The sequence below is a fragment of the Nerophis ophidion genome, linkage group LG15 (genome assembly GCF_033978795.1).
Source record: "Nerophis ophidion isolate RoL-2023_Sa linkage group LG15, RoL_Noph_v1.0, whole genome shotgun sequence".
NCBI classification, from domain to species: Eukaryota; Metazoa; Chordata; class Actinopteri; order Syngnathiformes; family Syngnathidae; genus Nerophis; species Nerophis ophidion.
This window is the reverse complement of record NC_084625.1, coordinates 17668221-17692473: the sequence shown is the minus strand read 5'-3', so window position 1 is coordinate 17692473 and position 24253 is coordinate 17668221. Positions and strand designations below refer to the sequence as shown.

Sequence of the window (24253 nt, the reverse complement as noted above, 5' to 3'; positions counted from 1 at the left end):
GAATAAAAATATAACAGTAAAATAAGAATATAACAAGACAAAGTAGGCAGTAGTGACTATGTTATGAAAACATATTGCACTGTTATTGTTTTGCATCCCCTGTCATCCTAGTACCCCCCGCCCCCCGCCCCAGAGAGGAGTTGTACAGTCTAATGGTGTGTGGGACAAAGGAGTTTTTGAGTCTATTAGTCCTGCACTTGGGATGAAGCAGTCTAGCAGTGAACAGGCTCCTCTGGCTACTGATAACGCTATGCAGAGGGTGACTGGCATCATCCAGGATGCTCACTAGTTTGTCAACAGTCCTCGTCTCTGCCACCGTCACCAGTGTGTCCAGTTTCATTCCGATTGTAGAACCGGCCCGCCTGATCAGTTTCTCAAGTCTGGAGCTGTCCTTCTTAGATGTACTGCCCCCCCAGCACACTACCATGTAGAACAGAACACTGGCAACCACAGACTGGTAGTACATCCACAGGAGTTTTTTGCAGATGTTGAAGGAGTGCAGTCTCCTGGCGAAGTACAGCCTGCTCTGTCCTTTCTTGTACTGGTGGTCCGTGTTAACAGTCCAGTCCAGCTTATTGTCCACCCAAACCCCGAGGTACTTGAATGAGTCCACGGTCTGTACCTCAACTCCCTCGATCACAATAGGTTGTGACCGTGGACTCGACCTCCCAAAGTCAATGACCAGCTCCTTGGTCTTTGATGGATTGTAAGTAGTTGTATCACCGAATATCTACTCTCAAGAAAATTATTTAAATAACTACTTTTGAGTCTGAATTACTTTCTGTTTCGTTCCCGCTAAGCAGAAAAAAAAACACATTTTGAGACGAGGTGACTCTAAATATTAAAATTGGTTTATAACAGTGTTATAAGTACACCTCTGCATAACAAACCATTATCAGTAGCCAGAGGAGCCTGTTCAGCACCATAAGACTGTACAACTCCTCGCAATTACTTTTTCATAACATGGTCACTACTACCTAGTTTCTCTTGTTATATTCTTATTTTACCGTTATATATTTATTCTCACTGTTGCTTTTTATTTTTATTCTTATTGAAATATTTTTCTATTTTGTTTCCATTTATACCCCCATTATTTACTTTTTTTTTTTTTTAATTCGATATCAGTTCTGTACACTGCTGCTCGGATTTTAATTTTCCTGAGGGAACTCTCCTGAAGGAATCAATAAAGTACTATCTATCTATCTATCTATCAACATTAATGAAACAAAAATAAAGAAATACATATAAATCAACTTACAACAATAATTACTGTATTAACATTGTGTTGTATTATTTTTGCATGAAATTAAAAAAAAAATTAATAATAAATTGACTGTATAAAGGAAATACATTTAATTTTATCAGCAACATTGACTCAAGAGCAAAATATGTTAAACACTTTAAAATGACCTACTAAAAATTAATAAAACAATCTTCAGCAGATTTTTTTTTTTTTTTAATCAAAATGAGAAAGCCAGGATTATTGGTTACAACGCGAATGTTTTTTTAGTGCACAGCTTTTCAAAGCGGAGTTTGAAGTCATTTGAGAAGTGCTGCTTTGAGTAAACATTCTCATACTTGAGTACAATTGTTTTGTACTCCACCCACCTCTGACCCCACCTAATTGTTGTTCGACATCTTCACTGATTTACTTTCTATGCTATAAACCAGGGGTGCCCACACTTTTTCTGCAGGCGAGCTACTTTTCAATTGACCAACTCGAGGGGATCTACCTCTTTTGTATATATCATTTATATTTATTTATTTATGAAAGAGACATTTTTGTAAACAAGTTAAATGTGTTTAATGATAATACAAGCATGTGTAACACATATAAATGTCTTTCTTTCACGAAGACAAGAATATAAGTTGGTGTATTACCTGATTCTGATGACTTGCATTGATTGGAATCAGACAGTAATGATGATAACGCCCACATTTTCAAATGGAGGAGAAAAAAAGTTGTCCTTTCTGTACAATACCACATGAAAGTGGTTGGTTTTTGGCATCTAATTCATCCAGCTTCCATACACTTTACAAGAAAAACATTGGCGGCAAATTCCGTAGCTTGCTTGATTGACATTCACGGCACCCGAGGGTCTTGTGAGATGACGCTGGCTGCTGCCAGTTCATTATTATGAAAAAATGACAGAGAGGAAGGCGAGAAACACTTTTTATTTCAACAGACTTTCGCGCCGTCCCTTCCGTCAAAACTCTAAAGGCCGACTGCACATTTCCTATCTTCACAATAAAAGCCCTGCTTCATGCTGCCTGCGCTAACAAAATAATAGTCTCGGAAAGCTGGCGTGCACAATTGATGTGCACGCCAGCTTTCTGAGGGATCGCTTGTGCACGCCAGTTTTCCAAGACTCTGTATTTAGTTAGCACAATTAGCGTGAAGCAGGGCTTTTATTGTGAAGATAGGAAATGTGCAGTCGGCCTTTAGAGTTTTGACGGAAGGTACGGCGCGAGAGTCTGTTGAAATAAAAAGTGTTTCTCGCCTTCCTCTCGGTCATATTTTAATAATAATGATCTTGCAGCAGCCAGCGTCATCTCACAAGACATTTAAGTGACGTCTTGGTGAAGATTGATGATCACTAATTTTTAGGTCTATTTTTTTGAAAAGCCTGGCTCGAGATCGACTGACACACCCCCCGCGGTCGACTGGTAGCTCGCGATCGACGTAATGGGCACCCCTGCTATAAACCGTCATCCCCTGCAAATGGCAGAGGTCTTCTCCGTAAGATGTCTTTGAGCTGCAATTTTTTTGAAATTTTGACAAAAAAACTCAGAGAAATGTTCAAGCCAATGTAGTGAAACAGTGGAGCACTCCCTTCTCAAGGTACAAGGTAAACAAAGGGTTTGGCCTGTGCAGAAATTCCCGGAAGACGTCCATATGGTTGGAAGGACAACAAATGTTTATCAATATAGCGCATTGCAGGAGGATTTTCCCAGAAAAGAAACATTGTCTTTTAGATTTGCGGGGATTTTGTCCTGAAAAAGAAGCATTGAAAGCTACAGTATGACTGAGCCCTTCAAACAGTCTCCTTAGTGGCGTGGCAATGAGTCCTTTTCATCTTCTTGCAGCTCAGCGGAAGGACGCTTGAACACACCTAAGTCTCCTACATTTTCACACACACGCACACACGGACACACATTCTTGTTTTTGTTACCTTCTTGAGCCCGTCTTGCCTACCTCTTTAGGACCACCCTTTCTGGATATATGAAGATTTGCATTTACAACATTAAGAATATACACATACTATGCAAACATAAAAAATTCACAAGACAAAAGGTCAACATTTCACAAGAACAACTTCATATTTTGGCAGTGTTATAATAAAAATCTGAATTTTACTCAACGCAAGTCAAAATTTTACAAGAAAAACTGAACATTTGCGCGATATTATGACAAAAGTTGGAATTTTACTCGACAAGACAACAGTCGCAATTTTACAAGAAAAGCTTAAAATGTTGGCAATTTTATGAAAAGAGTCTTAATTTTGCTCGAAAAAAGTCACAATTTCATAAGAAAACGTTTAAAATGTTGCCAATATTATAATAATAATAGGGATTTTACTTGACAAAATTAGGACTTTTGTCATAAAAATGTCACTATTTTACAAGTACAACAAAAAAATTGGCAATATTGTGATAAAAGTGTTATGATCCGCTGCCCGGATCATCACATATTCTAGTTTTGTTCCGTTTTTGTGTCATACTCTGTTTATGTTTGACTTCCTTAGTTCCTGTTTGTTGTGTCACCAAGGTTTCACATTAGTTCCACCTCCGACTCGCCGTTTACGCACACTTGTTTCTCTTGAGTACTCTCCTTATTTAAGCCAACCCTTTTTGTTCATTCTTTCTCGGATCCTAATTTGCTTACACGCAACAAGTGATGACTGCTATTCATTGTTTTCTACACGCTAGCTTTCGCGCTACGCCTAGTTTATCCCTAGCTCTCATGCTAGAAGTTTTTGTTTTGCCTTCTGTGCAAGTTTGTCGGCTATTTCCCTTGCTCCCTTGCTAGCGCTTTTGTTTTTTTCTGACAAGTACAAGTCTTTATTTTTCTTAGTTTGTTTTATTTATCAAGAAATCTTTGTTTCTTACCGTACGCTGTGTTCTTGCCCGACCGCATCCTTGGAAGAACGAATCCGGCATAACCATGTAAAGCAACTGTTACAAAAGTCTGAATTTTATTTGACAAATGTCACCATTTTGCAATAAAAAGTAACAATTTTACATTAAAAAAGTAATAATATAACGAGAAAATATTGCATTAAAAAACGGAAATAATATAAGAAATTGTTCCCAATTGTATAAGAAAAAAGTTGACACGTTGTGAAAAAGACTGCTTTTATTTCATTTAATTTTTTTTTGTCTGTAATTGGTTTTTGATCTTCATTATTTACTTCAAGCTATTACAGTATGTCTCTATATACATATTTCTTTATTTTTATTTTTTTAATAAATTTGGGGCAAAGGGGGCGCATTTCAATTTCTTACACACACTTGTTATTACATATGTCGACCAGAGGGGGAGCACTTCAATATTTTACATACACTTGTTATTTCATATGTTGACCAGAGGGGGAGCGCTTTTTTTACAATTTGAAAAATCCCTCCTAAATCCCCACCCTAATTTTAATAGATTTCACCACCAGGGGTGCAAATAAGACATTTTCTATTACAGGGGTCGGCAACCTAAAATATTGAAAGAGCCATATTGGACCAAAAATACAAAAACAAATCTGTCTGGAGCCGCAACAAAAATAAAAGCCATATTACATACAGATAGTGTGTCATGAGATATACATTGAATTAAGAGGACTTAAAGGGGAACATTATCACAATTTCTAAAGGATTAAAAACAATAAAAATCAGTTCCCAGTGGCTTGTTGTATTTTTTTTATTTTTTTTCAAAATTTTACCGGTCTCGGAATATCCCTGAAAAAAGGTTTAAAGTGCTTGATTTTCGCTATTTGCGATGCGACGATCCATTTCCCTGTGACGTCATACAGTGCTGCCAATGTAAACAAACAATTGGAATACCACAGCAAGATATAGCGACAATAGCTCGGATTCAGACTCGGATTTCAGCGGTTTAAGCGATTCAGCAGATCACGCATGTATTGAAACAGATGGTTGGAGTATGAAAGTATTGAAGAAGAAACTGAAGCTATTGACCGAATAGCTATTGACGCTATTCATAGACACAGCATGGCCAAATAGCTGCGTTAGCATCGCCGGTAAAATGTGCGGACCAAACGATCTGGACTTTCGCATCTTGTGACACTGGAGCAACTTAAATCCTTTGATTGGTAAGTGTTTTTTTCGCATTAAATGTGGGTGGAAGAAAACGTAATATAGTTGCAAATGCATCTGCAGGTTATCCATACATCTCCGTGCCATGTCTGCTTTAACACCGCCGGTAAATAGCATGTTAGCATCAATTAGCGTAGCATGTTAGCATTGATTAGCTGGCAGTCAACATCAACAAAACTCACCTTTGTGATTTCGTTGACTTTATAGTTGCAAATGCATCTGCAGGTTATCCATACATATCTGTGCCATGTCTGCTTTAGCACCGCCGGTAAATAGCATGTTAGCATCGATTAGCTGGCAGTCACGCCGCAACTAAATATGTCTGATTAGCACATAAGTCAACATCAACAAAACTCACCTTTGTGATTTAGTTGACTTTATCGTTGCAAATGCATCTGCAGGTTATCCATACATCTCTGTGCCATGTCTGTCATCGCCGGTAAATTGTGGAGACATTCTGGCACATTCAATGGGGGTCTGGCGGCAGACACTTTCGCATCTTCGGGCCAGTGGTGCAACTTGAATCCCTCCCTGTTAGTGTTGTTACACCCTCCGACAACACACCGACGAGGCATGATGTCTCCAAGGTTCCAAAAAATACTCGAAAAAATGGAAAATAACAGAGCTGAGACCCGGTGTTTGCAATGTGTTGAAAATGAAAATAGCGGCTGTATTACCTCGGCAACGTCACGTTCTGACGTCATCGCCTCCCGACCGATAAACAGAAAGGCGTTTAATTCGCCCAAATTCACCCATTTAGAGTTCAGAAATCGGTTAAAAAAATATATGGTCTTTTTTCTGCACCATCAAGGTATATATTGACGTTTACATAGGTCTGGTGATAATGTTCCCCTTTAAAGGAAACCAAATGAGCTCAAATGCTACAAATGAGGCACAGTGATGCAATATGTACATACAGCTAGCCTAAATAGCATGTTAGCATCGATTAGCTTGCAGTCATGCAGTGACCAAATATGTCTGAGTAGCACTCCACATAAGTCAATAACATCAACAAAACTCACCTTTGTGCATTCATGCACGTTAAAAGTTTGGTGGACAAAATGAGACAGAGTAAGAAGTGGCACAAAACATGTCCGAGAAAGTCAAAGAAAGTTATACATGTAAACAAACTAGGGTGTGTTCAAGGACCGCCAAAATTAGTAGGACAAAATGGCGCTCGCCAAACACTCGAAACTGTTAGGCATGTTTAATAAAAACAGTGGGCTTTATAAGAATTAGGGAGGTTTGTGTCATGTTTGTCCTCTGACAGAAACTATACTAAAACTAAAACTATATTTTTTATATTTTTTCCCCTCATCTTTTTCCGTTTTTCATACATTTTTGAAAAAGCTCCAGAGAGCCACTAGGGCGGCGCCAAAGAGCCGCATGCGGCTCCAGAGCCGCGGGTTGCCGACCCCCGCTCTATTAGATGCAATGGTTTTTCTGTATTGGGTCCATGATTTCGGTCCTAAGTTGTTCAACGGTCTTCATATGGTAGGTACTTTTCCTTGTTGATGTGAAGTGAAGTATATTTATATAGCGCTTTTCTCAAAGTGACTCAAAGCGCTTTACATAGTGAAACCCAATATATCATTTTTATATTTAAACCAGTGTGGGTGCAACTGGGAGCAGGTGGGTAAAGTGTCTTGCCCAAGGACACAACGGCAGTGACTAGGATGGTGCAAGCGGGGATCGAACCTACAACCCTCAAGTTGCTGCCACGGCCGCGCTACCAACAGAGCTATACCGCCCCGATGTCTCAAGAAGGGTAGAAATACAAGAACACACACTCACACACAGACACACACACACACACACACACACACACACACACACACACACACACACACACACACACACACACACACACACACACACACACACAGCGTGGACAAACGCTGGGAGACAAAAAGATGTCGTCCCCGTGTGGATGAACACACTTGCTATTGGCCCCATGGTGGGCCAGACTGCGGCTGGCTAACAGGCTTTGCGCTCCTCTCTCTTATTGTTCTCTCCACACACACACACGCACGCACGCACGCACGCACGCACACACACACACACACACACACACACACACACACACACACACACACACACACACACACACACACACACACACAAACACACACACACACACACACACAAACACACACACACACACACACACACACACATCACAGCTAACCCGCTCTTGGAGTTTTTTTTCCTCCCTTATTTCCGTGCACGCCACAAACAGTTTTGGGGTAGAAACTAGATGCAATAAGATGGTGCAGGCTTAAGGCACAAAGGAAAGTAACTCCCATCTTGGACTTGCTAATGCGTTGGGACACCAGAGAACTCTTCCTTTTTTCCCGAAAGACTTTCCACAAGATCTTGAAGCATGACTGTGGAGGATTTTTGTCCATTTGTGAGGTCAAAATGTCTTACAGAGACCAAGGATTAGGATTCAAGCACTTCTTGGAACTCTAGTTTAACCTCTAATTGATGGATTTTGAATCATGAGATTATATTTTTGTACATTTCATGTTTTTGGTCTACCGTATTTCCTAGAATTACTACCGGGTCAAACTCCTTTCACAAAATAATTAGCCTATGCCTAGAATTTCCGCCGGGTCAAACTCATGACGTCACGAGTGACACTTCCCCTGTCATCATTTTCAAAATGGAGGAGGATGATTTCAATAATTTGAAATCGCATTAAGCGAAGAAGATTAAGAGCTATTTAGTTGAATTTAAGGTCCAAGCTATTGAATATGCTAAAAAAAAACAGTCAGCAGCTATGTTTTATTAATATACCGTAGCTGCGTGTGTCAAATATGAGTCATTAAATGACTCCCGCCTCCTGGTGGTAGAGGGCGCTAGTGATCCTTCTTGCGACCACTCGGCTGCAGAAGAAGTGACAACAAGCAGCAAGAGTTTATTTTTTCCTCTCCCTTGCACTTTTAACATGGAGGATTACATATCTAAAATAAAACAGTTTTCAGTCGAAGCAGGAGGTAATAAAGGCAGATCTCCATCAAGACAGAGAGACTTTTGAAACTGAAGAAAGATAAGGAAGACTTCTATAAACAAGTTATCGATGCTTTTGATCAGAAGGAGCTGCGCATGGACTTCATTTATAAGTAAAGGCAAGACCATAATAACGTTTTTTTTTAATTAAATGTGCTTTTCATGATGGTATCCTTACATCACACTCAAATTTATAAGCGCAGGCCTAAATTTACCGCATGCCTTTGGTAAGCGCCGGAGTGAGAAGAGGTTTTAAAATAATTAGCGCATGCTTGACTTTACCGCATGCCTTTGGTAAACGGCAGAGTGAGAAGAGGTTTTAAATTAATTAACGCCCCGGCGGCTATTTAAGAAAATACGGTATTCATTTTATATGGGGGGGGGGGGGGGGAATAGCTCATTTCTGTAAAACACCAGCACTGTTTCTCACAATGAGATTTAGCAGGCGTGTCCAAACGTGTTCCACTGAGGGCCACACACACTGAAAAATGAAAGCTTTTTATGTGGCCATTTTGGTATTTTTCCAATTTCAAAACCAATACAATGTATTTTCTAACCCTTCGCCTTCCCTCAATGTTGGTGAAGGTTAAAGTTCCCGGGGACCCAAAAGTGTCTAAGTCAGGGGTGTCAAACTTATTTTCAGCTCAGGGGCCACATGGATGAAAATCTATGCACGCGCGGACCGGACTATTAAAATCATGGCATTAAAACTAAAAAATAAAGACAACATCGGATTGTTTTTTTGGTCCTGGCGTGGAACACTGCACAATGCACTCCATAAGTTATAACATAAACAATAAATAAATACATATCAATTAGTGAAGTAAGTTATATTTCATATGGTGAGAAAAATAAGATTATCTATAAAATGGATGGATGGATGGATGGAATACATTCTGAATGTTTATCATGGCTCATCTTCTTTGTACTTTGTAAACACTTTACGTTTAAAGAGTTTCTTGAATTTGATCATGTTAGTACATTGTAGTGTTGTGCCAAAACCATTATTTTGGTACCGGTACCAAAATGTAATTTGATGCTTTTTGGTAGTTTTCAATACTTTTCTAAATAAAGGGGAACACAAAAAATGGTGGCGGCGACCGGTACTTTTTTAGAGGCGGTATAGTACCGAATATGATTCATTCGTATTGCAGTACTATACCAATACCAATTGAGTTGTATACCATACAACTCTCGTACATTGGTTGTTTCTTTGGTTAATCCAGTGGTTCTCAACCTTTTTTCAGTGATGTACCCCCTGTGAACGTTTTTTTTAATTCAAGTACCCCCTAATCAGAGCAAAGCATTTCTGGTTAAAAAAAAGAGATAAAGAAGTAAAATACAGCACTATGTCATCAGTTTCTGATTTATTAAATTATATAACAGTGCAAAATATTGCTCATTTGTAGTGGTCTTTCTTGAACTATTTGGAAAAAAACATATAAAAATAACTAAAAACTTGTTGAAAAATAAACAAGTGATTCACTTATAAATAACGATTTCTACACAAAGAAGTAATCATCAACTTAAAGTACCCTCTTTCGGGATTGTAATAGAGATCCATCTGGATTCATGAACTTAATTCCAAACATTTCTTCACAAAAAAATACATCTTTAACATCAATTGCGATTGCAGCTGAGATAGGCGCCAGCGCCCCCCGCGACCCCAAAAGGGAATAAGCGGTAGAATGGATGGATGGATGGATTTATGGAACATGTCCACAAAAAATCTAGCTGTCAACACTGAATATTGCATTGTTGTATTTTTTTTCACAGTTTATTAACTTACATTCATATTTCGTTGAATTATTATTAAATAAATATATTTATGAAGGATTTTTGAATTGTTGCTATTTTTAGAATATTTAAAATAATCTCACGTACCCCTTGGCATACCTTCAAGTACCCTCAGGGGTACGCGTACCCCCATTTGAGAACCACTGGCTTAATCTATTCCATAATTTAATTCAACATACTGATATAGTAAAGTTGTTAAGTTTTGTATGTGCATACAAATGTTTCAAGTTACATTTTTGACTGACTACATTATCACATAATTTTTTCAGAAAGTATAAATAACAACAAATGGAGATAGAATATTAACCGCAACATGTACTTGTTAAAGGGGAACATTATCACAATTTCTGAAGGGTTAAAACCAATAAAAATTAGTTCCCGGTGGCTTATTTTATTTTTCAAAGTTTTTCTCAAAATCTTACCCATCACGCAATATCCCGAAAAACGGCTTCAAAGTGCCTGATTTTAACCGTCGTTATATCCACCCGTCCATTGTCCTGTGACGTCACAGCGTGACCACACAGAAACAAACATGGCGGATAGCACAGAAAGGTATAGCGATATTAGCTCGGATTCAGACTCGGATTTCAGCGCCGTAAGCGATTCAACAGATTACGCATGTATTGAAACGGATGGTTGGAGAGTGGAGGTAGATAGCGAAAACGAAATTAAAGAAGAAACAGAAGCTTTTGAGCCATATCACGACAGACAGCGGGACGGGAGGAAGCGCGGACGAATTCGGCGATCACCTTCTAACCAACGATTGGTATTTGTTTGTTTGGCATTAAATGTGGATGGAGGGAAAGGCTGGATGCAAATATAGCTACAAATGAGGCATAATGATGCAATATGTACACACAGCTAGCCTAAATAGCATGTTAGCATTGATTAGGGGGCTTCACGGTGGAAGAAGGGTTAGTGCGTCTGCCTCACAATATGAAGGTCCTGCAGTCCTGGGTTCAAATCCAGGCTCGGGATCTTTCTGTGTGGAGTTTGCATGTTCTCCCCGTGAATGCATGGGTTCCCTCCGGGTACTCCGGCTTCCTCCCACTTCCAAAGACATGCACGTGGGGATAAGTTGATTGGCAACACTAAATTGGCCCTAGTGTGTGAATGTGAGTATGAATGTTGTCCGTCTATCTGTGTTGGCCCTGCGATGAGGTGGCGACTTGTCCAGGGTGTAACCCGCCTTCCGCCCGATTGTAGCTGAGATAGGCGCCAGCGCCCCCCGCGACCCCGAAAGGGAATAAGCGGTAGAAAATGGATGGATGGATGGGCATTGATTAGCTTGCAGTCATGCCGTGACCAAATATGTCTGATTAGCACACTCCACATAAGTCAATAACATCAACAAAACTCACCTTTGTGCATTCATGCACAACGTTATAAGTTTGGTGGAGAAAACGAGACAGAAAAAGAAGTGGCATAAATCACGTCTTAGCCAACATATCCAGGGGGTTTACCTCGCTCGTCTGCGGGAAGAGACTGCCGTCGTCCCTGAATAACTCGCACTCGGGCAGATTCAGTGGTGGTCTATTTTCCAATATTGCAGATTTCGTTGACTTTATCGTTGGAAATGCATCTGCTTTGAGTGTAGCAGGATATCCACACATTCTTGCTGTAGCATAGCTGTCGTCGGTAAAGTGTGCAGAACAAACGAGGGACTTTCGCATCTTTTGGCCACTGGTGCAACTTGAATCCATCTCTGTTCGTGTTGTTACACCCTCCGACAACACAACGACGAGGTTTGATGTCTCCAAAGTACGGAAAACAGTCGAAAAAAACGGAAAATAACAGAGCTGATTTGACTTTGTGCGTGTAATATAGGGCTGGGCGTATCGATACCAAGTATTGATAGTATCGATACTTGGTGAGTATCGGTATCGTATCGATACTGGCGTGATGGTATCGATACTTTACCAAATTAAGCGAATCACTCCGATTTAAAAAAAAAAAAGTGAGCGCAGCGCAGCGCTCCTCACCACTCCACCCTCCTCCCTAGTGATGGGTCACGAACGAGATTTAAAAACACTTTAAAAATTCATCTTCAACCCAAAATAAAATAAAATAAATACAATTAACATGACGCTTGGTGCGTTCGCGCACACACATCAGTATAATTCGCTCCGAGGTTCACTCGGACACGCACGCACACACGCGTGTGTTTCCAGTGCGACTTATTGTCTTCAATCCAATCCAATCCACTTTATTTATATAGCACATTTAAACAACAATAACGTTTCCAAAGTGCTGCACAGTCATGTTAAAAACAATATTATGCTCCACCAATGACTGAATAAAACAAAAAATAAATAAAAATAAAACCAATAAAAACAATATAAAAACAAATATGATTAAAAACTATTTTAAAGGGTAAAATCAATTAAAACTGTAAAATAAAAATCAAAGTATATAAAAAACACAGAGGACAGAGGACCACACAACTCACGTAGTGTTAAAAGCCAAAGAATAAAAGTGGGTCTTAAGACGAGACTTAAAACACTCCACTGTGGAAGCAGTTTGAATATGGAGCGGCAGAGTGTTCCAGAGCTTAGGGCCGACCACAGAGAAGGCCCTGTCTCCTCTGGTCTTAAGTCTGGTCTTGGGCACTACGAGCTGGAACTGGCTCTCGGAACTCAGAGCGCGCGCAGGAATGTAAATTTGGATGAGGTCCGAGATATATTGAGGTGCCAGTCCATGTAAAGATTTGAACTGTAAAGTATTTTATTGCACTAAAATAACGATAAGTATTTCTCAGTTCTTTTGTTTTGTGTTCATTTTTACAACTGTTTAATATCTAGTGCTTTCTTTTTTACTTAAGTTCTTGGGTGTTGTGAGGCGACTAGCCAAGTTCAGTATTTGTTTTCACCTTATTTGCACTATTTAATTTATTGTAATTGATATTATTACTTTTTTATTTGAATTTCTCAGTTCTTTTGTTTTGTGTTCATTTTTACAACTTCGTTCAATAGGTAGAGTTTTGTTATTTACCTTAAGTGTTTGTGTGTTTTGAGGCGACAAGCCAGGTTCAGTAGTTGTTTGCATTACTTTATTGCTATTGATATGACTTTTGTAATAAATATTTTTTTTTTGACTTAAATCGTTGTCCTGTGTTGTATTATTATTATAACCAATTAATAAAGACAAAAGTACAAATTTGTTTTTCAAAAGTATCGATACCCCTAAGTCCCCCCCCAATCAGATGACGACACTTCGGTATCGGATCGGATCGGTATCGATACCCAAATTTGCGATATTGCCCGCCCCTATTGTAATAAGATTGAGAAAATGGCGGATTGCTTCATGTTGTGACGTCACGGGTGAAAGGTCATCGCTCGACAGGCTATCAATTGAAAGGTGTTTAAATTGCCAAATTCACCCTTTTAGAGTTCGGAAATCAGTTAAAAAAACATATGGTCTTTTTTTCTGCAACATCAAAGTATATATTGACACTTTACATTGGTCTGGTGATAATGTTCCCCTTTCAAAAAAAACCATTATGATTTGCACATTTTCAGAATGCGCTTGTTCTATTCTGAAACAAAGAAAAACAATCTGAAGTTGTCTTTATTTTTAAGTTATCATGCCGTGATTTTACCAGTCCCGCCCACTTGGGAATACACTTTCCTCCATTGGGCCCCTGAGCTGAAGTCCGTTTGAAACCCTTGATCTAGAACGCAGACAACCTGACTCACTTGTGACGCCGCTGACGGCCACTCGGCTGGGATGGTAGAATCCTGTCCTGCAGACACACTTGTACTTGTCCAGCACGAAGCCATGGCCGCGCATCGGCAAACACTGTGAGGAGACAAAAAGCATCAAACTTGAGGAAGCAGTAAAAAGGTCATTCGAATGAGTCACTAATGAAGTAAAGCACAGGTGGAGGAGAAGGGGTCGGACGTCGTCAGTGAGGTATAATTATTCAACTTCTCTCCGCGTTAAATGAAAGTCTCTTCCATTTGATTGCGGCCTTGATAGGAAAACACAAGGGGCGTCAGGGGCAGACTGACAAATTACAACCTATAATTAATCTCTAAATTAAGAACTGCCTAATTTGCATGATTAAACAACAAGCCGTTAGTTTCATTCCCCGTGGGAATGAGGGGAAGGGGGTCATTGCTGTGGTCCCTATCACCTCCTTCCTCACACAACCCGGCGAGGAGGAGGAGGAGGAGGAGGACTTCCTGGCGAAGAGGCCGAGAATAGCAGCGCCGCTCCGGCCGACACTTGACACGCCGCTGAGAGCTCGCCACCTGACCGCCGTCCAAACGAAGCGGCCGTCACACAGACGTCTTGAGAGGGTTGCTATTTATGACCTCCTCCTGCGGACCTCAGGCCCGAAGGTGAGGAAGAAGCCTGACGACCGAGGCGGTTGCTAGGTAACGACGGAGCGAACCGCTTCCTCGTTTTTTTTTTTCAAAAGTTGCAGGGCGCTGAAGGGACAGCTTCCTGGAGACGAAGAAGCGTAGTGACAGCCGAGATGAGCACTCGGGGGACTTTCATCAGGAACAGACACAAAGATTTCACCCTGCTAGCTTTGCAGTTAGTAGCTGAATGTCCAGCAGGTGTTTCTCCGCCTTAAAGGCCTACTGAAATGAGATTTTCTTATTTAAACGGGGATAGCAGGACCATTCTATGTGTCATACTTGATCATTTCGCGATATTGCCATATTTTTGATGAAAGGATTTAGTAGAGAACATCGACGATAAAGTTCGCAACTTTTGGTCGCTAATAAAAAAGCCTTGCCTGTACCGGAAGTCGCAGACGATGACGTCACCCGTGTGGGGGTTCCTCACATCCTCACGTTGTTTATAATGGGAGCCTCCAACAAAAAGAACTATTTATACCGATAAAACAACAATTTCCCCATTATTTGAACGAGGATGAAAGATTTGTGGCTAAGGATATTGATAGTGAAGGACTAGAAAACAAAATTAATAAAGTTTAAAAAAAAGAAAAGGCGATTGCATTGTGAGCGATTCAGATGTTTTTAGACACATTTACTAGGATAATTCTGGAAGATTCCTTATCTGCTTATTGTTTTAATAGTGTTTTAGTGAGATTTTAAAGATTGTAAAGACATACCTCGAGGTCGGATGGCTGCTGTGAACACGCAATGTCTCAGAGAGAAGCCAAGCTCACAGCTGCCTTTTTTGACATGAAAGCTGCTGCAGGACAACGAATAATCAATTGATGTCTCCGGTAAGATATATATCACAATTTCCCCATCCAAAAACATGCTGGTGGACGTAGAGAAAGATGTTCGCTTGACCGCTCCGCTTCACAACAAACAAAGAAACACCGGCTGTGTCTCGGTGCTAAAGACAGCTGCAATCCACCGCTTTCCACCAACAGCATTCTTTTTTATAGTCTCCATTATTAAATTAACAAATTGCAAAAGATTCAGCAACACAGATGTCCAAAATACTGTGTAATTACGCCGTTAACAGAGACGACTTTTAGCCGTGTTTGGTGCAGCGCTAATATTTCCTTGCAGTCCGTGACGTCACGCGTATGCAGCATCATTCCGCGACGTTTTCAACAAGAAACTCGCGGGAAATTTAAGATGGCAATTTAGTAAACTAAAAAGGCCATATTGGCATGTGTTGCAATGTTAATATTTCATCATTGATATATAAGCTATCAGACTGCGTGGTCGGTAGTAGTGGGTTTCAGTAGGCCTTTAAGTCTCGCAAACAATAATGTGGTGGACAACTTCCTAAAGGAGACCAACACTCAATTAAACTAAGGTTGTCCCAATCAGGGTTTTATGATGCCGATTCCGATACTGATGATCCATGATGGATTAGACTTAGACAAACTTTATTGATCCACAAGGGAAATTGTTCAACACTAAGTGTCAGAGTTAGTTTGTGACGAACCCAAAGATGTAGAGAAGGAGGCAGGCATTGAATAAGAAAACATGGCTTTAATTTAAACACTAAAACAAAACCAAACAAAAGGTACAAACGAAAAGCGCACACGAGGCGGATACGAAAACTAAAAGAGCTACCATGGGAGCTAGAAAAGAAAAGGAGCTCAGCAAGGAAGCTAGCAAAAACAAAAGGGCCTAGCGTGGAAGCTAGCGGGTAGCGAGCAGGAAAACAGAAGTCGTTACTTGTAGAATGAAAACAAAACGGAAGCAGGGAACAGAAGACAGTAAGCTACAAACAGATACCGAAATATAGCTTACCGCTACACTGCAATGACACGACATAAAGCGACACGACAGGAGCCACAATACGGAAATGACATCGACATTATTCCAGCACAAACTGGATGGGAAGACAGGTATAAATAGGAGCGGGCTGATTGACACCAGGTGTGGCCAGGTGCCAATCAGCCGCAGATGAGGAGGGGAAACAGCGCTCAGGGAGAAAGACAGGAAACCAACAAAATAAGAGCGCTGACAGGAAATACTACACACAGAGGGAAAAACTAAAACACAAACAAACTGTCAGGAGCAAGCCTGACACTAAAGCTGGGCGATATATCGATGTCTCTGTGCGATATAAAAAATGACTATATCGTGATATTGGAGTATACATTCTCACGCAGTTGCTTTTAGCTGCGGGCATTACACTACAGGCTCTTCCCACTCTTTGTTGTCTCGCCTTCTCACAGACACTTAAACAAGCGCACCTTCTTACATATGTCACATACGCCCTCGCGGAGCAGACAGGTAGCGACATGGGTAACGTTTGCTGTGGTGCTAGCCGTGTGGTGCGAGTGGTAATACGAGAGAAAGAAGGTGCGAATCTGGTAACAAAAGAAGGAAAACGAATTAATTCTCAATAAAAACAGCACGGGGTCCATCGTCTGGCGGTGGTTTGGCTTCAAGCTGGAATATGTCGAACAGACAACTGTAATATGTCTAGTGTGGGGCGAAAGCGTTGCTACAAAAAGTAGCATTACTGCTAATCTTTCTACTTTGACTCCTCCATTATTTTTTGAAAAAATTGCAAAAGATTCAGCAACACAGATGTCCAGAATACTTTGTAATTATGCGATTAAATCGGACGACTTTTAGTCGTGTGTGGTGCTGGGAGAACATGTCCGCTCCAACCAATAACGTCACAAACACGCGTAATCATTCCGCGACGTTTTCAACAGGAAACTCCGCGGGAAATTTAAAATTGGAATTTATTCAACTAAACCGGCCGTATTGGCATGTGTTGCAATGTTAATATTTCATCATTGATATATAAACTATCAGACTGCATGGTCGGTAGTAGTGGGTTTCAGTAGGCCTTTAAACCAGGGCTGTCCAAATCAACCAAGTTAACTCATGTGATTAGTCAGTTTTTCCCGGATGCAATAATATCGCCATTCCTTTGGAATGTATGAGAAAGCCTTTACCACAGGGGCCACCAACCTTTTTGAAACCAAGAGTTACTTCTTGGGTACTGATTAATGTGTTTGATACACACTTAAATAAATTGCCAAAAAAAGCCAATTTGCTCAATTTACCTTAAATAAATCCATCTATATATATATATATATATATATATATAAAAAATTGGTATTTCTGTCTGTCATTCCGTCGTACATTTTTTTTCCTTTTACCAAAAGTTTTTTGTAGAGAATAAATGATGAAAAAAAACACTTATTTAAACAATTTAAAAGACGACAAAAAACAAAAAAAATTAAAATTACATTTTGAAACATAGTTTATCTTCAATTGCGACTCTTTAAAATTCAAAATTCAACCGAAAAAATGAAGAGAAAAACTACCTAATTTGAATCTTTTTGGAAAAATTTAAAAAAAGAATTTATGGAACATCATTAGTAATTTTTCCTGATTAAGATTAATTTTAGAATTTTGATGACATGTTTGAATAATTAAAAATCCAATCTGCACTTTGTTAGAATATATAACAAATTGGACCAAGCTATATTTCTGACAAAGACAAATCATTATTTCTTCTAGATTTTCCAGAACAAAAATTTTAAAAGAAATTCAAAAGACTTTGAAATAAGATTTAAATTTGATTCTACATATTTTCTAGATTTGCCAGAATATTTTTTTTGAACTTTAATCATAATAAGTTTGAAGAAATATTTCACAAATATTCTTCGTCGAAAAAACAGAACCTAAAATGAAGAATTCAATTAAAATGTATTCATTATTCTTTACAATAAAAAAAAATACTTGAACATTGATTTAAATTGTCAGGAAAGAAGAGGAAGGAATTTCAAAGGTAAAAAGGTATGTGTTTAAAAATCCTAAAATCATTTTTAAGGTTGGACTTTTTTCTCTAAAAGTGTATTTCTGAAAGTTATAAGAAGCAAAGTAAAAAAATAAATGAAATGAAGACCAAGTCTTTAAAATATTTTCTTGGATTTTCAAATTCTATTTGAGTTTTGTCTCTCTTAGAATTAAAAATGTCGAACAAAGCGAGACCAGCTTGCTAGTAAATAAATGAAATTTAAAAAATAGAGGCAGTTCACTGGTAAGTGCTGCTATTTGAGCTATTTTTAAAACAGGCCAGCGGGCGACTCATCTGGTCCTTACGGGCTACCTGGTGCCCGAGGGCAACGCGTTGGTGACCCCTGCTTTACCATATGGCCGTTACACACAAGTATAGTATGCGACATAGCAGAAAACAGAAACAATGATGTAACAGCGATAAGGAGCAAACTGCTACGTCAGCAGTAATAGCGCTGATGAGTTCACTGGAGACAACAGTCTGGCGTGCTGGTGAGCGAGTTGTGTGATTAGCAACATTTTAAAGCGCATGCAGAGGCAGTTGCAAAAGTGTCAAAGTGGGGCGAGACCAGGTGGTGCATGCCTTCACCTTCATCCTGCCAAAGTCGATTGGCTCCAGGCAAGGAGATGCTGGAGGAGGGAGACGCATAGGTGTGTGTGTGTGTGTGTGTGTGTGTGTGTGTGTGTGTGTGTGTGTGTGTGTGGAGGGGGAGAGCCAGGAATAGCCCCCGCTAGTCGGGTCTGATTGATGTGGATGCTGGGATGTGGAGGATGCAGAGGAGCGGGGAAGCAGCCCAGACGGCGCAGCCTGCCTCCCGGCTATCTGCCATCCGTCACATGTCATCTCAACACCAGCGACCGCGCAGCCAGCACTATACAGGTCACACAGGGAGCTCCCATTTCACGCTCAAGCTGTGGTAAAAAAAAAAACCCACAGTATTTACAGGCAAATATAACAACAACTAGTGCTGGTATTCTGACATGAAGCGACGCAGGCACCGACCTACTTTATAGTGGGCGGCTCGTGATGTTAATTATGTTTGATGACGGCGTTCTGTTGATACTGAGCGACTCGGGCACTGATACTGTTATGGCGCCCGCCGCGGAAGAGAAATTGCACTTTGCATTAACATAATCGTTAATTAGCGTCACGGGATTGAGAGGACTGGCCGCAGAATATAATTAGGGTCTGCGTTTAAGGGAGGGAGTTTCATTGAGAGCAAAGTTATGCTGAGATACATTCTGTATCTTATTTATTTGACAGGGAGAGTACAATTAAAGGCCTACTGAAACCCGCTACTACCGACCACGCAGTCTGATAGTTTATATATCAATGATGAAATATTAACATTGCAACACATGCCAATACGGCCTTTTTAGTTTACTAAATTGCAATTTTAAATTTCTTGCGAGGTATCCTGTTGAAAACGTCGCGTGTGCGTGACGTCTTGGGTTGTAGCGGACATGTTCTTCCAGCACCAATCACAACTAAAAGTCGTCCGATTTAATCGCATAATTACACAGTATTCTGGACATCTGTGTTGCTGAATCTTTTGCAATTTGTACAATTAATAATGGAGACGTAAAAGAAGAAAGATGTAGGTGGGAAGCGGTGTATTGCAGCTGCCTTTAGCAACACAAACACAGCCGGTGTTTCCTTGTTTAAAATTCCCAAAGGTGAAGCTTTACTATGGAACATTCAAGCGAACATGGATCCCGACCACATGTCAACCCGCAGGTTTCGGTGAGAAAATTGTGGTAATAAGTCGGCTCTTACCGGAGACATCAGCGGAGCTTGCGTCCTGCTGCACTGCGTGGCTTCCATCAGAGACAATGGCGGTCACCACACCCGTGGCAACACCCCTCCGACTTTCAGGTACTATATAATTTCACTAAAACACTAGTAACACAATAGGCAGATAAGGGATTTTGCAGAATTATCCTAGTAAATGTGTCTAATAACATCTGAATCGCTCTCACTGCCCTCGCCTTTTTTATTTATTTATTTTTTTTACTTTTTTTTCTAGTCCTTCACTGTCATTATCCTCATCCACAAATCTTTCATCCTTGCTCAAATTAATGGGGAAATTGTCGCTTTCTTGGTCCGAATAGCTCTCGCTGCTGGTGGCTATGATTATAAACAATGTGAGGATGTGAGGAGCCCTACAACCCCTGACGTCACGCACACATTGTCTGCTACTTCCGGTAAAGGCAAGGCGTTTTTATTAGCGACCAAAAATTGCGAAATTTATCGTCCATATCTTCTACTAAATCCTTACAGCAAAAATTTGGCAATATCGCGAAATGATCAAGTATGACACATAGAATGGACCTGCTATCCCCGTTTAAATAAGAAAATCTCATTTCAGGAGGCCTTTAAATGGACACTGAATTTACAACACTGCCATCTACTGGCCCTGCTTGTATATTACACTACGCAAGTGTTTTTCAACTTTTTTTGAGCCGAGGCACATCTTTTGCGTTAAAAAAATGCAGAGGCATCATTAAAAAAATAAAACTCAGTTGACAGGAAAAAAGTCGTCACAATTGTTGGATATGACTTAAATCCATAACCAACCATGCATCACTATCACCATCCGTCACATCATGCCGTGACTTATTTTGAGTTTGTAGCTGTTTTCCTATGTCGTGTTTTAGTATTGGTCTTGCGCTCCTATTTTGGTGTATTTTTCTCTTATTTTTGGTATTTTCCTGTAGCAGTTTAATGTCTTCCTTTGAGTGATATTTCCCGCATCTACTTTGCTTTAGCAATCAAGAATATTTCAGTTGTTTTTGTCCTTCTTTGTGGGGACATTGTTGATTGTTCGTGTCATGTTCGGATGTATATTGTTGACGGTGTCTTTGCTCCACAGTAAGTCTTTGCTGTCGTCCAGCATTCAGTTTTTGTTTACTTTGTAGCCTGTTCAGTTTTAGTTTCATTCTGCATAGCCTTCTCTAAGCTTCAATGCCTTTTTTTTAGGGGCACTCTCCAGACACCTTTTTATCTGCACCCTGCCCACCTCTGTTCCCGACATTTACAAAGCAATTAGCTAGTGGCGGCCACCTACTGATATGGAAGAGTATTACACGGTTACTCTGCCCAGTTCTAGACAGCACCGACACTCAACAAAGACAACACAAAATTTACAGACTATAATTAGTGGTTTGGAAAAAATATTAGGTGAAATTAGATAATCTCTCACGGCACACCAGACTGTATCTCACGGCCGCGGCACAGTGGTTGAAAAACACTGCTCTACGGAATGTTCACACATTTGTTTTAACCGGTAATCGTTTGACAATTAAAACTAGGTTTTCCAGGTCCAGTAGAGTGCACTCTTGCGAGTTCCCTGGTAGAATAAAGAGTGGTAGTAGTGATAAAGAGCTTGTTCATGCGGTGGAGTCTAATCGAAGAGCCTTCACATGAAAAGTGCAGCCGGATCACTTTTCTTGTGCTAATTGAGCTGTACTGCACGGATCTACACCGCTCTGCACACACTAACTTCTCATGACTTCAAACATCCGTTCTCCATCGTCACCTCCGCGTGACACAAGCGAAGGGATTAAAAAGCTAAAAGTTCCCACCCCCTTAGTCGCGCTAATTGATGCGGAGGCCAGCGTCTTCCACCTGAGCGGGAAAGCAGCGAGCAGCTCGTCTCTGCTGCAGGCTAATTAGGACCTGACGCTGTCCTCCAAAGAAGAAGAAGAAGGAGGAAAAAGAAGAAGCCCACACGCTTCCAGTCCAGCTCAGGAGCTAATCAAGCTCTAATAGGCCTCTGTAGATATTTGTAATGTTCCTTCAGCGTGCTACACACACCCTGAGGATCATGCGATAATTACAGAGTGAACGACATCAGGCACAAAAGGAGGTAAAATGGAGAACACAAGTCTGGAGGGCGCTGTCTAAGTGTGTGTGTGGCAAGCTGTGAAGTGCCAGCTCAGGATGTGCATAAAGGCACCAGGGAAATTAGCTTGTGTTTATTTTAAAGGGGTCGTACATGCTCTGTTAAACCCCGCAGCATACAGGCAGCTTCTCATGACACCTAATTAGGTCCGCGCACACAAATGTGCAAACGGCGCTGCACAAATATGGCTTCTGTGGTTTGGCAGAAGGCGGAGTTGTGTGTACATGTGTGCAACAGTACTAATATTATTAATAATAACAGTGATGATTTTATTTTTCAGGTGGACCGATGTGATCAGGCATAGGTGATTTAACACAACTTTAAAGGCCTACTGAAACCCACTACTACCGACCACGCAGTCTGATAGTTTATATATCAATGATGAAATATTAACATTGCAACACATGCCAATACGGCCTTTTTAATTTACTAAATTGCAATTTTAAATTTCTTGCGAGTTTCTTGTTGAAAACATCACGGAATGATGACGCGTACGCGTGACGTCACGGACTGTAAGGAAATATTAGCGCTGCACCAAACACAGCTAAAAGTCGTCTCTGTTCATGGCGTAATTACACAGTATTTTGCACATCTGTGTTGCTGAATCTTTTGCAATTTGTTGTTTTATATTTTACCCAATTATATGTATATTTGTTTTAATAAAATTATTATCTTCAAAAAATTTACATTATTTAGATTTTGTATATTTAAATAATTTATATTACATATTTTTTATGTCAAACAACTAGTATTTATCACTTTGCTACCCATCCGTTTTCTATTGCTTGTCCCTTTCATTATGGTAATATAAAATTACATTCCTACAACAATTACTATTACTGTACATTTGTCATATTATTTTTGTGTGATGGTTTCATCCAAAATGTCTGCATACATTCGGCACTTTTTCATAACTGAGTTATTTTTACAAATAAAATTACAAGAATTGGTCAAACCATTAGAAACTGTTTTCATTATTTGATGCAGTATTTGACAGGGGAAGTACAATCAGACGCAAAATATGAAATGAATACTTCTCTGACTGTCTCATTTGAAACACAACAGAACAAATACCCAGAATCTCATGCATCCCTAACCGTGTGCATAATAAAAAGGCCATGAAGCGATGCATATGTTGACCTTAAATCAACCATTAACATGTTCATAATTCACTAAAACCAAATATTTTATAAATTACATTATTTTAGAAAACCACCATATTAGCTCCAAGCCAGGATTGTGCCTATTTTTGCATGGAGTTCTGCTTCCAAAAGACGAACATTTCAGTCTTAAAATAAAAAAATAAAAAGCAGCATGACAGCTCCACTTGGCTAAAAAAGACGGCGCTAAAAGGCCTTTTAAACGAGGTCAAGCGGCAGTGGGCGAGCGGGGCTAAAATGGTTTGTACTCCACTTGGGTGCAGTCCAAAGACCACAGCCTGAGAGAAGCCTCCAGGTCTAGCTTAGCATTACTGGCAGAGAAAAGACTGCAACACACTCACCACACAACGATGCTCAATGTGCAGGATATTTTTTCTTGCTCTTTTTTTATCATCTATTTTTGTCCTCTGCAGGCATGAGACTGTGCTCATCTCTAATCTAATCTCACGGGTCCTTAGATAAACCTCAACATCTTTTTTTTTTACTTTCCATCCACAATCCTCCAAGGGACCAATGTTTGGTTTCTCCCCCCTGCTGCCCCTCGGTCGACGGCATCTAAAGCGAAGGCGCACATGAGACTGTGGAAGGTCACTTCTGCTACAATTTCGACCTTCAATCTAGAATCTACAAGGTCACTTAACAAGGCTGAGTTTACATTAGCATCAAAGCTATGCAAAATACACTTTTTTTTTAACGATCTTCAAGCAGTAATAAGTGTCCCTAAGGCTCGTTTCTAAGCACCAAAAATGTATCATCGGGGACACTTACACACACACACACACACACACACACACACACACACACACACACACACACACACACACACACACACACACACACACAC

The 24253-nt window shown here is 40.1% G+C and overlaps 1 protein-coding gene across 2 annotated transcripts in view; it reads right to left on the bottom strand.

The window, feature by feature from the left end:
- gpr158a (G protein-coupled receptor 158a) overlaps positions 1-24253 on the bottom strand; it is a 140943-nt gene that overhangs the window by 60341 nt on the left and 56349 nt on the right. For both annotated transcript variants that reach the window (XM_061921584.1, XM_061921585.1), the window contains one exon: positions 13830-13932. In XM_061921584.1, coding sequence (XP_061777568.1) covers positions 13830-13932 — 103 coding nt within the window. The remainder of the gene's footprint in view (positions 1-13829; positions 13933-24253) is intronic.